Source organism: Epinephelus lanceolatus, chromosome 6 (assembly GCF_041903045.1).
Source record: "Epinephelus lanceolatus isolate andai-2023 chromosome 6, ASM4190304v1, whole genome shotgun sequence".
Classification (NCBI taxonomy): domain Eukaryota; kingdom Metazoa; phylum Chordata; class Actinopteri; order Perciformes; family Serranidae; genus Epinephelus; species Epinephelus lanceolatus.
This window is the reverse complement of record NC_135739.1, coordinates 26,742,169-26,759,610: the sequence shown is the minus strand read 5'-3', so window position 1 is coordinate 26,759,610 and position 17,442 is coordinate 26,742,169. Positions and strand designations below refer to the sequence as shown.

The following is a 17,442-nucleotide window of genomic DNA, read 5'->3' as shown; positions in this document are numbered from 1 at the left end:
CTGGGAAAAAGTTTTATGGACTGATGAGACAAAGATTAACTTTTTCCAAAGTGATGGAAAGGCGAAAGTTTGGAGAAAGAAAGGATCTGCTCATGATCCCAAACATACAAGCTCATCTGTGAAACACGGTGGAGGTAATGTCATGGCTTGGGCTTGCATGGCTTCTTCTGGGACGGACTCTTTCATCTTCATTGATGATGTAACACATGATGGCAGCAGCAAAATGAACTCACAAGTCTACAGAAACATTTTGTCTGCTAATTTAAAGAAAGATGCAACCAAACTGATTGGGAGATCCTTCATCATGCAGCAAGATAACGACCCAAAACACACTGCCAAAACAACAAAGGAGTTCATCAGGGGCAAGAAGTGGAAGGTTTTAGACTGGCCAAGTCAGTCTCCAGACTTAAACCCAATAGAGCATGCATTTTACCTGCTGAAGAGGAGACTGAAGGGAGTAACCCCCCAAAACAAACAACAGCTGAAAGAGGCTGCGGTGAAAGCCTGGAAAAGCATCACAAAAGAAGAATGCAAAAGTTTGGTGATCAATGGGTCACAGGCTTGATGCAGTTATTGAAAGCAAAGGATTTGCAACTAAATATTAAGTCTCATTCACTTTAATCTATTTTAAGTTTATATGTTCCAATACTTTTGCTCACCTAAAAATTTTGTGTTCCATTACAAATAATGCTATCTTCTAAGTTGTGTATCAGATCCAGATGTAAATACCTGGAAATAAAAGCTGAGATGTTGATCTCTTGTCTCATATTCATCTTTTGATGTCAAACCCAAATGTTTTCAGTCTACAACAAAAGTAAACGAATTGGACTCACTGTTCCAATACTTTTGGAGGGCACTGTATACTGTTTTAAAACTCAAAGTTTGGTAACGTCCTGACTTCTGACTTCACAGACGAACTATCTCCAGTCATGTAAAGGACTGATATATTTATTTGTTAATGATACAGGCAGGTTGTAATGATTTAAAGCACATTTTTTATCACAATTTTTAGCAATGTAAAAAAAAAAGGGAGGACAAAATCAAAGTCTAGAGTCAGTTATTCAATGTTCTGACCACTCAAAATGACCGCTTTGATGCTTCCATGTCTTCTAACATCGACTCTATGTGATGTGCGCGCAGCGTGATACACAAATCTCACCTTTCTTGATCTTCTGGATGGTGGTCAGCGAGGCCCCGTTGGTGCCCACTGTCAGGCCCACGCTGGCTGAGGGGAGCTTCGGCGAGGAGAGCATTGTGGGCGTCCCATTGGGCGAGTAGGTGAAGAGGGAGCTGCCAAAGCTCTGTCGTCGGCCCTCCCGCCGATTGCTGTCGATGGCTGCCTGGAGCTCGTTAGGGTTGCTCAGTGCCCTCTTATCACATTCGTATGGGTACAAGTACTTCATGTATCTGAGAGGATTACAATGTATTTAGGTTTTATTATAGGCCTGTTGGCACAGGGATGTTTTGAGCTTTAGCACCCTGCTGAAATGCCAATTAGTTCCTAAAACTTCAATACAAAAACTTACCATTAAACCATTAATCAACTTAGTAAAAGGAGTATTCTGTGGATTTTACACATCAAAATTAGTAAATGTTAGTTGTTGTACCCACATGGTTCAATGCACTGTTTGTGGGTCGCTTTGAAGAAGATAGAAGCGTATGCTGAATAATGTAGTGCAATGTCATCAAGATTATCTCAGACTGTGCTTAAAGATGACACATTTTTTTAACAGAGATCAGAGTTGTAACAGAGTTTGACAGACTTTAACATTTACCAGGCAGGGAGGATCTAATGAAGATGCTATCAAGATACATTGTGGGAAGTGTAGGAGCTATTGTTTTTGAGTTTCACTCATGCTAGGGACAAGAAGTCCAGATATCATGGCCTCTGCCTCACACAAGCTTTCAAACTATATGAAAGTACAATACTAAATTGCTGTAGTTCCCCTTTAACACCTACTTAGCATTCCAAGTAGATCACTGGCAACAGTGAAACATGCCGGCTCTCGATCATACAAGATTTCAAGTGATGGACAAAAACTTGAAGCAATAGGAAAATTGAATAATAGCACAAAATTCTTGAAAATTCAGGTCTCATTCTCCCAAAAAGGATCTACGGTGCAGCTAATTAGGAGCGAGAACATGCTGCAATCTGAACCAACTACAGGAAGTGACTTCAAACACAAGGGTTAATTGGTCAAACGAAATGGTTGTTGACATCTGATAGCCAGCAGCACCACATGCTTGATCCTGCTGAGCAGAACAAACGGATTATGGGTATGAAGGCTGCGGCCGACTTAAGTTATAGAAATTCAAATCAGTTGTGTTATTGATTTCTATTCGGAGCAATAACAGTAATCCGAACTGTCCGCTAAAATAGCTACTTGCCAGTTTGGTTGACAGGCCCCTGTGGCTTGTAGCTTACAGTGAGAATCCAAACAAACCAAACACACATGTAACTGAGTGACCGACCAAAGGAAAAACACAGGAGGAGGTGTGATCACAGCCCTGTGTGTGTGTGTGTGTGTGTGTGTGTGTGTGTGTACTGACTGTGTGCGGAGGGTGAAGGCTGCACTGGTGATTGAGGTAGGCAGGTTGAGTCCCTTGGTGATCTCCCTCCACAGTTTCTTGTTGATGACCTCCACCAGGCCGCCCTTCTCTGTCACCAACCTGTAGAGCATGTACAGATCCAGGACCTGCTTGGCCATGATGGGAATACGATTCACTGGGGTTCCTGTAATAACACACACACGCACACGCACACACACACACACACACACACACACACACACATACACAGAGGGGAAAGGTCAACACAGAGATAAAAAACAGTGTCATGACAGGAGGCTTCCTTTCATGTCGACAGAGACATGCTTGCTGGGGTCTGACACATGTTTGAAAAGAGCTTAAAGCTGTTCAGGAGTTAGAATGAAGGTGCTGAGGTATGATGATTGTTTACTCACCACCCTACATGTTTGACATTTGCTTCACCTATTTTTATCCTTCAATGCACAATTAGACTTGAGGATGTTTGGATTTTCGTTTTTAAGTTTGAAAACGCACACAGCAAGGTTACGTCACTTAATAATTGTGATGGATCTTTTTATTTTGACCATTTGGAATTCAAGAGACACAAACATTTAAACATTTAGGGCATTAACATAAAGAACTCAAACTAGTATTTGTCTAACATTACTCATCCTGACAAAGCTGTTTTCATGTCTTCAAATGACACAAGTGTGAGTTAATGACAAAACAAGCATAAGACAAAATGCCTTGGGACAAGCCCTAATCAATTACCTCCAATTCTGTATTTATCTGTGTCAAAAGTCCTTTCCCCAGCAAGAAAAAGGCAAAGCCTTCAATAATCTTAGCAAATTATACTCATTTAAACACAGAGTGGTCCCAAACAGAATCATCAGGCCCACGCTTCACATTAAATATGATCAATCCTAGATCTCCATATTAAGAGACGATGCCTCAGTTGTCGTTACGCCCTGCAGATGGCACTCTCACATTCTCAGACGGGGCTTGGCAGATCCGCCCGTAGCCAGTGGCTCTGACACTGTAAACATTTAGTACTGGTTTTTCAGTTGTGAGCACATGTCAGATGTCTCTCGTGTCAATCGTCAGCCTGCTGATTTGATTATATCAGCCATGAATCATCTTGTCAAATTAAAAAGACTGCTGAAAAAGATCTGAAATAAGCCGCTGGGCATGTGTGCACCGGATACATGCAAATAAAATATTGCACAATCCTAAATGCTCCTAAGTATGAAGATGAGTTCTTCAGATGAAGAGAAATGGATTTTTTTTTATTTGGCTCTGTTTGCAGTTTTGTGTGTTTGCATGCTGTGTGTGTCAGCCGGTATGAAGATCCTGCATGATGGATGAGTCAGAGTGTGTGTGTGTGCAGGGCCATGTGGATAAGCAGCAGGATGGGAAGGTAAACCAATCCACTCCCAGGCATTGATACGATGTGTTCCTTCTCCTTATAGCCTGGGAACGATGAGGGGCTGCGCAACCATAAAGCAATCATCTCCGAACTGAATAAAGACCCCACCCATGTGAGTGAAAGATGAGTAGACGGTGCTGTGTCATATGTCACAGAGTCAACTATTAAGAGTCTCTGTGTGACGCTGGCTGGAGATAAAGCCAGGTGATATAATATGGACAGATAAGCGACTGAATGGATGTTGGTGTACTTTAATGAGCGGTACAGTGTACAAACACAGACAGGGACATACCTCTTTTTTGCATGAAGCTGAAGAGGTCATCCAGAAACTCTTTTCTCTTTGGGTCTCTATCCAGTTCATACAGCTGTAGAGAGGAAGACAGGAGACACATGAAGCAACAACTTATGATTTTATAAGAGATACAACAAATGTTTGACATCCAACATAACAATACCAAAGAAGAAGAGCAGGGTGTTCAGCTGAATATGTATATGACAGTCTCATCACTTTTACAGAAACCAGCCAGTTGCCCTCTGATCATAAGAAGAAATGACAGAAAGAGAAACTTAAAGTCTGGCTTGATGAGAACCTGATGTGGGCCCAGCTGCTGGCGGGGCCCCGGGCTCTGGAAAAGTTCGGTGAAAGTTAGCAGTAAAAGTGGGGCACCGACTCGGGGGAGTACAGTGAGGCCATTGAAGCCTGTGGTTGTTTTTCCAGTTTGCCAGTTTGACACTGAAATTTCTTGTTGGGGGTCTCCCTGTGTATGTGTCACACACTTGATGCTGACTGTTACCTATTCATAGATGAGGAAGCGGCTTCAGTATCACACTCCAGGGGTTCACAGTTAAATCCACAACCACATATCACACAGTATCTATGTGAGGTCATAGAGTTTCATAATCTGTTATTGAAAAGGGCAGGTCGTGAAACACAGGCAGCGTATTGTTACTACACAGACAACAGCCTGCAGCAAGCAGGCAGAGCCTTTTCATATATCATCACAAGAAAGCATTAACGTCACAGTACGTAACTAACCATCACATACTACAGCTGATTCCCTTAATGCTGACCATTCTCTGGTCCCAGCCTCTCAATATTGTGAGAGTTTGCGGCTTTGTTTTGTCTTGTGACATTAAGTTGAACATTCTGGGGTTTTGGGTTGTTGGTCGGACGAAACAAGCAACTTAAAGATGTCACTTTGGCCTTTAGCAGAGAAAATGAGATGGACATTTTTCACTGTTTTCTGATGAAAGTCCTATATACCAATGACCAGCACTAGAGGACTGTTAATATGTGCAACTCGGGATACAAACAAGACAATTTGACAATATTTTGTGTGCAGAATCTTTTGGCAACGGGACAAGATTTTGGTATCAATAGCGTTCTGGATTCCATCTGTAGTCCAAGTAGTTTCACTTATCACGTTTGAGCTGCAGGTAAATAGTCTGTGCGGACAAAATGTAATCTCGGAACCTGTCGGCTATCGTCTGATGATGATGTCGTTTTCTTTTTATTTATCTGCTTGCATATGCAAATATCTGTTTACAGAGATAAACTGAAATGGCCAGCGCAGGGAGGAGGAGGTCTAAGCCGGATATTCACTTGCTACACCGGATCAGCCTATAATATTGGCTGTTACCCCCAGAGGCTGATTATTTCCTCCATTTATTTAATCCTTCTACAAAAAAAGTGAAAAAATGGCCATCACAATTTCCCAAAGCCTGAAGTAACGTCTTCAAATAGTTTGTTTTGTCAGACCAACATTCCACAACAGAAAAATATTCAATGTTCTATCATACAAATACAGAGAGAAGCAGAAAATCTTCACACAGGAGAATGTGGAACTGAAGAACATTTGACATTTCTGTTAAAAAAGGACTAAAATCAAACATCTGCTAAAACCCAAACACGGAGTCTACTGCATACTCATTTGAGTGAAAACAAATTCCAACTAGCTTGCTTACCACTGAACTACTCTGCCACCACATCATCAAGTGAAGGTGAATAAAACACCAAACTGCAGCCACTCACTAAAGGATTTCTACGTTTGCTTTAAAGCACCCGGCCAGAGAAAGTGAAAATGAAAGGCTTGTATGACAGTGACAGTAGAGGCCCCTTACCACGAACAGACTGCCCCTCATTGTGGCATTCAGCCCTCATTAGTGACACCAAGCTGCCCATGAGATCTTATAATCTAGCGGGCAGGGGGAACAGAGGGGTGGGGACTGCAGAGGGTTGAGGTGGGGGATGCCGGCTAATGTACAGGCCTGCTGGAGGCAAGGGGGAGTTTTAATTACAGGATGCATGCATTTTGTGAAGTGCGGCACCATAAATCTTGGAAATTACCCCCCAACTCCCATCCCCCCCATGTTCCTTTAATTGTTCTCCACCCCCCTTTCGTTCTTTCTCTCTCTCTGTCCTGATCACACAAACAAATATTTCCCTGGCATAGTGGGAGCGCTGTCACATGGAAACAAGCAGCTAACGGTCAGATCCCAGGCTTCACTCCAGATGTTGCACCACAGCATGAACAAAAAAAAAAAAAAATGCAGTTCAACTACTTTTCCGACCATAACAACAGCAACACTACGCACATCTGAATGAATTATTAAAGCTGGAGGTTTTCATGTTATGTTTGCTCATTTGAAAACACGTAACAGCAGCGTAACAGTGCTGAAATGTGTCGTCTGGTTTCACTGTTTCCCAGCCAACTGATGGAGCCAGTGAGGACAGTGAAGTGTGAACAGTGTTAACACGCTCACAGTATCCCTCTCACTGACATGTATCCAGTTTCAAGTCTCATTCAGTATTTGCTGTTAACACGGACGTGGACACGGTATCCTGTTTCTAATATTTAGTTTTACATTTGAAGGTTCACCTCCAAAAACTGCTATAAATGTCGGTATTTGGGATACAGAGATGCCATTCCCTGGTGATATGCACCTCACTTCAGCACATAGATGCATTTTTATATTTTGCCCAGGCTTGCCCAATCTATATGATGTTTAGATGTACTGCAATCAGGGAGTGTTGGAGATAAAATAATGAAACGGGATGGCATTCAGATTGTGGTACTCAAAGCGCCCCAAAAATACATTTGAAAAACTCGACAGCAATGTCTCTCCAGAAATCATGACCCGGTTACTCATGATAATCCACACACCTTCTTGTGAGGGGCTTCACATAGGAACGATTTTTTTTCTACCAAACTACAGCCGCCAACCGATTCACCATTCAGAGGGAAGCGTGCATCGACTGCTACCTGAAATTGCTCACAACAAGGAACTTTTAGCACCAGAAGTCGAGTGTCATCTAGTTCTATTACGTTTGAGAAAAGGCAGACATCTCCACAGCCGCTATTTCCAACAATCTGAAACTCACACCCAAAAAAATCTAGACTGATAAACAGCTCTACAGGTAAGAGAGAAAAAAAAATGATTTTGGGGTGAACTGTCCCTTTAAGTAATACAATTAACACCTGAAATGGGAAATTGCCTCTTAAATATCATTTTCTAATCACCTTCCCTAATTTACACACCTGTATCGATTCACGACTGATTTGCAATTTCACACACACTGCAATTAAACTGCTGAATGTCGCATGCTCTGGCATCTCAATCTGCTCATGTCTACATGTGTAATGACGACAGCTTGAAGCAAAGTAATTGTGACAACATCTGCTAGAAGGTAAACCACGTTAGCACCACGATATACTGGTTGGGTATGTGGAAGTAAACTCATGCTGTAACATGCTTTAGAGGCTCAAGTGTGCTCTGTAGTGAAACCAGTTTCATCCCAATATTGTTTCATTTAGAGCGGAGTTTCATATAACATAGACACTGACTCAAACTGACATCTTGATGAAACTCCATTATGTAAAAGAACAGGTGAGAAATAACAGGATATGTGCTTTCAAAGGAAGGAATATTAAAAGAAAAAAGAAAAAAGCAGGGTTTGTCCAGTAGCTGCAAATGTACACATCACTCTTCCTACAGTACGTTCACTATAAAACATGTTAACCTGCGGCTCAGACAGAAGCTGCTAATGGAATAGCTGCTTTATGGAGAGCTATACAGTTGCTGCTATGAGTCAGGGGGTTGGAGGCTGCACAGGTGACATTATCAGAGTGGGATACCTGGTCGACTGAAGCCAGCCAATCAGGATCCTGTCCAACCGGCACAACCGCTGCCACCCCTCATTAAATCTTTTCTGTCTGTGTGTCTTTTTTTCCTCTGTGGATCTGTCTCCTCTGCGTATTTTTACTTTCTGTCTTTCAAACTCTTCGACCGTTTTCCTAATCTCATCATCTGTCCCTCAAATTTGATCAGCTTCTGTTCGTCTCTTCACTCTCTGAGCTCCACGTATCTAACCCTGATGTACATTATAACTCCCCTGCTGCCACCACACACACACACACACACACACACACACACACACACACACACACACACACAACCTTTATCATGCCGAGGTGGGTGTGGGTGCTGTATGCTTATAGGTTTTCATGTCTATAGTATGTGCACAGGGGCAGGGGCCCCTGCAGGAATAAAGCTCTGATATTCAGATAAACGCAAGAAACAAGATAAACGACTAGAAACTGGGCCAACTGGTAACACTGGGAGCCAGTTAACGCCCCTTCACTAAATCCACCGCCAAAAAAAAAAAAAAAAAAAAAGCCCATTAAAAAAACAGAGCTGAAAAGAAGACTTCAAAAATTCAGATCGTTTAACAGGTTGCAGGATTTTTTCAGTAATTTTCTCCACACTTTAAAACCACTAATGGGGCCATGATAACAGATTCTACAGATCATGTGTTGTAGCAAAATTAACAGTGACAAACAAATGGTGACAGTGAACCAAATGCTGTCTGATGAGCTGCTGAAGTGACAAGACGTCAGACTTCACAACCACATTTGAACAAGTGTTTAGTGTTTGACTGTTGTCTGATAGTTTGCCATCCTGGCTGTGTATGTAGGTCAGCGACAGCCTCCCTGCAGATAAATTATAAACAGACCAGAAAACAAAGTGATTTTATACTGCAAATAATCAGTAACCAAAGAGCAGCCTGTTGCTACAGCTCTGCAGCAATCAAAGGGGTGGTGGTAGATGATACCGTAAAAGGGGGGGGGGGGGGGGGTCCAACGTGTGTGTGAGGGGGGAGGGGTTCACTTCGCCTTTAATGCAAATGGCAGTTAGCGAGCCAGCAGCACACAAGTGTCACATAGCACATAATAGATGCTTTGCAACTGAAAACCAAAACTGAGAGGAGAGCGGGGTATCGTCTACATGCTCCTTTACACCTGCCAATCACCTTGAGGTGAGGGCTGACACACACAAATATGTACATGCAAACACACTCAGGGTCAAAATTTACAGAGAAAGGTTATGATAGAAACTCAGCTCCCCCCCTCTCATTCACTTATTCTTTTAAATGTTTGACCAAAATTCTGTTGCTTTGAAAGTAATTTTTCAGGTAAGACGGACTTCTCAGAGGAAGTGCGATGCACGCAGAGCATGCTAACGCACATACATGCAGTGGGTTACACGCTGATCGTCATACAGACTGAGAGTGAGAGAGTGAGCAGTAAAGGCTGCAATCACAAATTTCAACATGTTAACGTGTGAATTCTCAGAACCACACAGCACTGTTACAGAGCAAACCATAAAATTACAGTGGTAGTGTTTATGCAAACTAAGCCCTTTACACAAGTATCAGCAATAATATATAATTTCTATATCACAAGCATCAGCTGCATTTTGATTTCTTTGGCTCAGTTCCAGTGGTTGTCTGTGCAGAAGTCTGAGATAATATGAGGGCTCAACTCCTTCTTTTATATAGTTAATAATGCCTATTTTTAAAATTTTCAACACAGAAATAAGTGGCTCTGTTTGGTTGCAGGTAGCTACAGAACAGACTCATGATGCTAGTTTTATTTAGGCCTGCTTGAGTACAACAAAAATCATACACACGATTATTTGGTGAATATTGAGATGATGATGACTCAATAGACTGTGGAGACATCATGCATTTAGAAAAAAAAACTATAATTCAACTAAAAAAAAACATATAATTCAACTAAAATACAGGCTGGAGGTGAACTAAACTTGCCACAGCCTGTCTGAGACTGACTCTGGGCTTTTAGGGAGGGGCAACAGAGCACCACTGCTAAGGAAAGAGGTGCGCTGGATTTATAGCACAAGACAAAACAAGAGCATTATTGTGAAATGGAATGCGGCACAATCACCGTTTTATCTCGGTTATCTTGTTTCATAATCGTGGGAAAAAACTGTGATTGAAAATACAATTTAATTCAATTAAATTCGTCTTTTATCAAAGTGGAGAGTGATAACCCTGCGGTGCGTTTAATCCACCCCTTTGCACACTATGTGTTTTATTTAATGGGCGCCTCTGTGTGTGTCTCTGTGGTTATACACAGCAGAAACCAAGTATTCACTGAGACCAAATCCCTTTAACCCAATAGCTGTGGACCAGTTTCACAACTTTATATTATTCCAAGTACTTGAGTTGTTTCTTTCCATGAAGGAGATTAGTATGAACTTGTTTTCTACATGTCGTGTTGCCTGATTTCAACGGAAAAACGCTGGTGTCTCTTTTATGCAGGTTTGCTGCGTGTTACACTTTAAGTACAATATCAAATTAACCCTGCTACGACAATGAGTGCTGGCCTCTCACAGAGCTGATCTGTAAACATGAGCTGAAGAGAACATAAAATGTAAACACACACACACACACACACACACATATATGTATATATGGCAGTGGGGGAAGGGAATGTATGGCTAGCAGGGAGAGGGGCTGGGGTCTTGATACAGCTCATGAACACATGATCAGCCATATTCAAACACAGCATTGTTCCAGGTCAAACGCCTTTTATGAGTGTCGTTAATGAACCAAAGCAAACACAACCACCAGCACAGCTTCGCTTAAGGACTCCCACAAATCATAGCATATTCTTTATTCCCACAATGCAATGCCCCGCCTTTGTTCCTGAGGTGACAGATGATAAGATTCTTGTGTCGGATGAAAATGTGCTGTGGGTGAAACAAAACTAACGAAGATCTCCACTGGATACCAGGTGACGTCAAAACTAAATTGGAATCTATTGACAGTGGTTCCTCAGCTTTGCGCTTAGTTTGGCCTCAGTAAAAACACAGTTTCTCCTATGTATTTCAGTGAGTGGGGTCAGCCTATAATTCAATTTTACTGCAATGAAGGCAATACTTTGACTATTGAAGCTTTTATCTGATTACCTTCTTCACAGTGGTCATAAACAGAGCGGGCAGCACTATTTTCGGCACAAGACACAGTAGTCACATTTCTTTTTTTCCATCAAAAGATGCAGGCCAAAGTCACAAGATGTAGTAACACCCAATTTACGAAACACAGGACATAGTGTACTGCAGCAGGACAGAGGTGGAGAGCTTGGATTTTGTTTTTATCTGATCACTGTTTGGAGATTGGACTCTTCAAGATAACCAACTAGCAGGTTTTGCTGAGCATGAAAAGCCTCACAAAGCAGGAGAACTGAAATCCATTGTGACAACATTCGAGTGCTTCTGCAAACGGGAACATTTTCTAGAAAAGAAGTCAAAACACAGATGTACAGTAAGTCTTCATTTCCTGCTACAGTGAATACTTAGAGACCAAGCCAGCCTCTGACTGGAAACCAGATATTACAACTTCACTGATTTCTTCATCTGTCTGTTCTGCTTGACAACTAAACAAAAAAAGAATCAGATTCAAGAAGTGACAAGCCCGTGTTCTTGTTTTGCTTTTTCCTTTGTTGCTCAGGATTGTTTTGCTGCTGTTTGCATGACACCTCTTAGAGATCATCTGTTGAATCAAACAAAGCAGAGCTCTGACGTCCCCTTCCTTTGTTCAGACGTGGAAAGAGTTACATTTGTTATTTGTGCCTTTTCTTTGTGGAGTCATGTTGGTCATCCCTACTCATCACTAGGTAGTGAGTGTTAGTGCTTAAAACTTTACAGCGCCGTTGAAATTAGCTTCTGGTTGTGTGTTTTGCATTTCACGTTTTGGCACTAGTACCTAAGAATCAAAGTACCTTTACATTAGGGCCAGGTATTGTTTAAAAATGATGGTACCAGTGCCATTACCAGTACCCTCAAAGTGATACTGATAAAAAGAGTGCTTAATTCTATACATTTTTTCCACCTTCATTTGATACCCATCATGTGAATGGAAGCATTGAGTTGCGTAAACTGCCACCAGACACCACAGGTGTGTCCTATAGCCATGCTTTTGAACGTTTTGGGGGCATTTTGGCATGCTGAACTGCAAAACCCTCTCAAACGAACCTTGATCAACCTCACCCAGGCGGCATCCTCCAGGGCTGAAAAGTGAAACCAACACAGTTTGAACTGCAGTTCTTTAAATGGCCACATGAGGCTGGCTCCAGAAACCAGTCAATCACTGTAGACCCCCATGTTAAAATGGCCAACTCAACAGCAGAAATAAACATGTTTACAGCCTGGTACAAACACGGGTTTGGTCTCTATAGATAATTTCCCCCTTCATGACAACTGTATGGGGGTTGAATTTCTATATAACCCATCCATTTACATTTAAAGTTTATGCATAATTAAGGGCAGGCCGCTTTGAGTGACAGGCTGTCTGCTGATAATGTCCTCAGCTTTTCAGTCAGATGCACCCCTCACTCCTCCACAGCGCCAACCTCTCACCCAAATATGGTCATATGGACACTTTGGTCACTGGATCCACAAAACCAAGATGGCGACGGCCAAAATGCCAAACTTGAGACTTCAAAATGGGAGTCCACAAACCAATGGGTGACGTCACAGCAGCCACGTCCATTGCTTTAACAGTCTATGATCTCACCACACCACACACTGAATGGGTTGTAGCTGCTGTAGTAGTGAGCACACATTGACTTGAAGAATATTTGCACTGACTGGCTGTGAGCAAAACCATACAAAAAGTCATTTTTCTAGATACTGGTAGAAAATGTATTTAATGCATGTATTGTTTGACTGAAGAGGTTTCGATACAACTTGGTAATGTATTATTTCAGTCAGTACCTTAAAAGGTATTGAGTTAACCAATATTCAGCCCTAGTTTACATGCATTGAAGTAACCAGGTTACTCAGAGAAACCAGTTTATGGAGGTAATTCAAGAGAAAGGGCTTTTTTTCTGGGAGTGACATTTAGCCTCCATTGATTTATCAGGGAGAGATCCATTGTAAAACAAATAGAAGTTTTTACCCATGGTGATGGAAAATGGACATAAATGTAATGCAGCCACAAGAGAAGTCAAGACAGACGAGTAAACCATCTTTTCCTTCTGAGCCTTCTTTGATTGAAAGCAGCATATTTCACATGGCTTTTTCTAAAGGCTGCCAAGAGCCAATCCAGGAAATGTCAGAAAAATTGCAAACTGAAACAGACAAGGACACATGGCTAAGATAAAAAAAAAAACACTTCATCACAAAGTAACTCCTGGAACCTGTTCAGCATGGCTGACAGCTGAGATCTAACAGCGTAAAAACGATCAAAGATATACTATAAGGGCCAAATTAGCCAACACTCAATGTCAGTATGCAAATTAAATTCTTCCTTGTACTTCTCAATGTTCATCTGGAAAATAACTTAATCCAGTCAGTTGACAGAGCTGACAGCAGAGTGACAGAAACTGTACCGACATGTCTGCGTATACTGACATTAAAATGAATGTCTTTGTCTCCTCTGCTCTCCGCCCTGCCCATCCCCCCCACATGCACACAATTAACAGCAACAATAGAGCCTTCCAATTGCAGAGGCATTGAACGCTGTTTTATTGACTGGCAGGATCAAACACATCATAATCCTAACTGACCAGATGACCTCGTAAAATCACCTCCATTGACTGAGGATGAGGAGCTAACGGCCTGCTGTGACAAACAATGCTGCTGTGGCTGGCTGAATCTACGGTCACCTTATCTACTGCAGTCACATTTACCCTGAAAATGAAATAAAGTGATAAGCGTGGGTAGAATATACACAAGCAGTTTTCATAACTGCTGAATAAAACCACATATCTTAATGGGTCAACTGTGACAGAAAACACAGGATGTCTATGAGCTGTGAGATTAACCCTATCCTGGTTTGTTCATGAAGTTTCTCAGTTTGGTTTCCACTCTGAGTTGGACAGAAAACATCAAGTTTTAACCCCCGTTCTGCCAACATATCGGTTGGTTTTGTAATTAATGTCATCTGACAAAAAAGAACCCAAATGATTATTATTACTTAAGGAAAGTTATAGTCAATTTACATACTGTTTAAAAGGAAAATATGTATTTTTCTTTAATACAAATTGCAGCTTTAATCCTGAGTACAATCAACATTTGTCATTGAAAGTTTATTTATCATCCTTTTGTCCTGGTATCCTTTAGTTTCCGGTCATTTCAAATCAACACAATTTGTATTATATTTATATGGTGAAACCATCCATGTTCATTTTGACTCCACTATAAAATGACTGAAATAAACCCACAGTCGTTAAATCATCTTCATCTTTCAACACAAAAGTAGACAGAGACTTTGATATCATTAAACCACCTGTCAAATAAAGGTTTAATTAATGTAATTCAAATAGACCTTTTTGATTTGTACATAATGTCAAATAATTGGTGTTTAAATAGAGATATGAACATTACATGCCACAGGCAGTTATAGCACACAGTTTGGCTCATGCTATGCTCAGGGCATACTGGCATGTAATAGCAGGAGCAAACATTGGCTACCTTCCTGTCTGTATTTCGGAAGCAAAGGCAACACCTTGTACAAGCGGTGGTATTGAGTACTTTTTCCAGCCGAGGAGCCCAATAAATTAGTACTTTTAATTGGAGTGATAGAACAAAGCATGAGGCTCTAAATATATTTTGCTATAAAATGACTTTTGTGTACAATTCCTTTTTATTTCCCAACACTATGATTTCCCTGATGCTGAAATACGCCTCTGGAAATTCAATGATGCCACAGAAATTAAATTATCTTTGTGGACATGGTTTCTTTATGGTGTGAGAAGTTGTAAGTCAGTCTGCAGGGCTTTGCCAAAGGATTTTTATGCTCGGCTTCTGCCGGATATAACTGGATGAACAGTATCCCCTGCTGACACGAGACAAAGGTGTAAAACCAGTTGACAGAGACAGGACATGAAACCAGAATGAGCACTATCCCACGCTAACATACTGCACGCCATTCCTGCCAGCTACCATCAGCTGCCATGGCTTGCAGATTTGGATAAGAATCAGAAATAGCAGCCAGCTTTCTCAGGGCCCTGGAGAGTCTGATGTATGTAGCTGTGAGCAATCTCTTGTAACCGCACTGCTAATGAGTAGTATCATGGTGATGGATACCCAAACTGGGCAAGGCAGGGCTAAACAGACTGAAGGAGGGGAAGTGGGTGTAACAGCAATTTACAATTATAAACCAGCGTGTTGAAAGAGAACTACCAAATAACTGATGCTGTACTCAGCGTCGTCTGGTCCAATGTAATTTCCCCTTACAAATATCTTTATATAAGATGTGTATCTGTAAATGAAACTTCCTCTCAAAATGGTTGAAAGGTATGACCTAGATACACATCTAATGAGCGTTTGCGTAAAAGCTGAAGGTATTTATTCAGCGCCAGCACAGATGCAGTGATAACGTTTGTGTCTCAAAGCAGAAAGATGGAGACAGAGATAGAAAGGTAGCTGAAAGTTCAGGAGAAGGTCTGTTGCAGTGCTTGTATACAAACAGGATGAAGACCTGTCAGGCTACGTTCATGTTACAAGCACATGTGGCCCAGGTCTGATTATTTTTGCTCTCATGTGACACAGATCTGATCCTTTCAGAATCGTGTGGACACAGAAATACTATTTTTTCCAAACAGGTCTGAGTCAATTTCATAATCCTGAAGCCTAAACAGTAAGGACAGCCCTGTATCCTGAACACAACCAACGTCAGATGATATTATTCTGCATAATAATTAGCCACGTGCTTCGGTTGCCATTTGAGAAACGTCTTTCAGCTCAGTGGGCAGCCCCCTCCTCAACATGACAAATTCATCTGACTCAGCAAATCATTCGGAAGATGAAAGTTTGCACCCCTATGTTATTGATTTTTTTCTCAAATTCCTCACGTGATGTTTTTTTGTTGTTTCATGCTTGTGTGTGTGTGTGTGTGTGTGTGTGACATTATTGGTTATATGTGAGGTGTTTCAGGGAGGGGATCCATTCATACTGATGTCAGATGTGGGGCACCTCAAACATGGTCATGGACAGTCTGGGCAGAAAGATCAGATCTGGGGCAATAATCTGAGAGCATTAAGCCTTGTAATGTGAACGTAGCCTAAGAGAAATTTAATCTGTCCAGGTAAGACTAAAAAGGGCCACTGTGCTATGCTGAGGCCTCCCAGTATGAAGCACCTCGCTGTGCAGTGGGAACGACACGTGGCTGGGTGCTTGCACCGTCAATCAGAGTGATGGATGTGCAGGGCAATGAGTTTAATGGTCGACGACGGTGGCCTTAAAAACATATTTGGCCCCATGGAGGGCAGATATCTGTCCGTGTGGCTCATCAGGGATTGAGATGCCGTGGCCACGTGGCAAAGCCCGCCCTAATCAATAAGTGAGTGGAATGCAGTTTGACCTCAAGCTACCCCCTGGATTTGTCCTCTACCTGCAGTCTTTAAATTCTGATGTGGGACTTCTGGCAGCACAAACCCTGAGAAAAACAACTTACATGCAACTTGAATGTGCCCTGTCAAGTTTTTCTGTTAAAAAAAAAAAGTTAAGTTTAAAGGCTCTCACATACTTTCTACATTGAATGTCTGCAGACAGCTATAGTCACACAGATGCAAACGCGGTTCTATTCATAGCACAATTGAGGGTCCACGTCAGCCCCCAGCAGCGAACAGGGGGGCTGGGATTTGAGCTTAAAACTAACTTCACTGTGGTAAGTTGGCTTCGGCTGGCCTGATTGCAGTGTTTTGGATTGGACTGGGGTTTGAAACAAGAGACTGAAGCGTGCAGTTGGTGGGCTTACTATGGTGAAATTCATGTGACAACAAAGAATGAGCTGCATGCAAACGTCGGCATACCGGTCAGTGTGGACCCTTGTAGACATAGGTGGGTGACAATATTTATGTCATGTGGACCAAAGTGTATGTTCACAGACAAGCCAATGCCGTATCTACCCTACAGCTCACTGTTTCCCATCAAAGTGTGTTTATTCTTCAGGCCTAATAAACGTGCTGAATGCTGTTTCTGAGTTGAACACACAGTTTATACCCATGACTGCCTGCTTGCAAACATGCATGCAAAGAGTGTAGATGCTTACATCGTGATTGTGATTGTGCACGAGCAAGAGAGACAGTAACAAAATGAGGGCCCACAAGTCAGAACTCAAAAACATGACAAGACACTGTTAAACCTGAAATATGTCAGTTATAAGATGTCAAATTAAC

The 17,442-nt window shown here is 41.8% G+C and overlaps 1 protein-coding gene across 2 annotated transcripts in view; it reads right to left on the bottom strand.

Annotated features, from left to right (window-relative positions):
- arid3a (AT-rich interactive domain 3A) overlaps positions 1-17,442 on the bottom strand; it is a 49,675-nt gene that overhangs the window by 4,729 nt on the left and 27,504 nt on the right. For both annotated transcript variants that reach the window (XM_033621719.2, XM_033621720.2), the window contains exons 4-6: positions 4,248-4,320; positions 2,551-2,734; positions 1,160-1,407 (exon numbers count right to left, since the gene is read on the bottom strand). In XM_033621719.2, the coding sequence (XP_033477610.2) occupies positions 1,160-1,407; positions 2,551-2,734; positions 4,248-4,320 (505 nt within the window). The remainder of the gene's footprint in view (positions 1-1,159; positions 1,408-2,550; positions 2,735-4,247; positions 4,321-17,442) is intronic.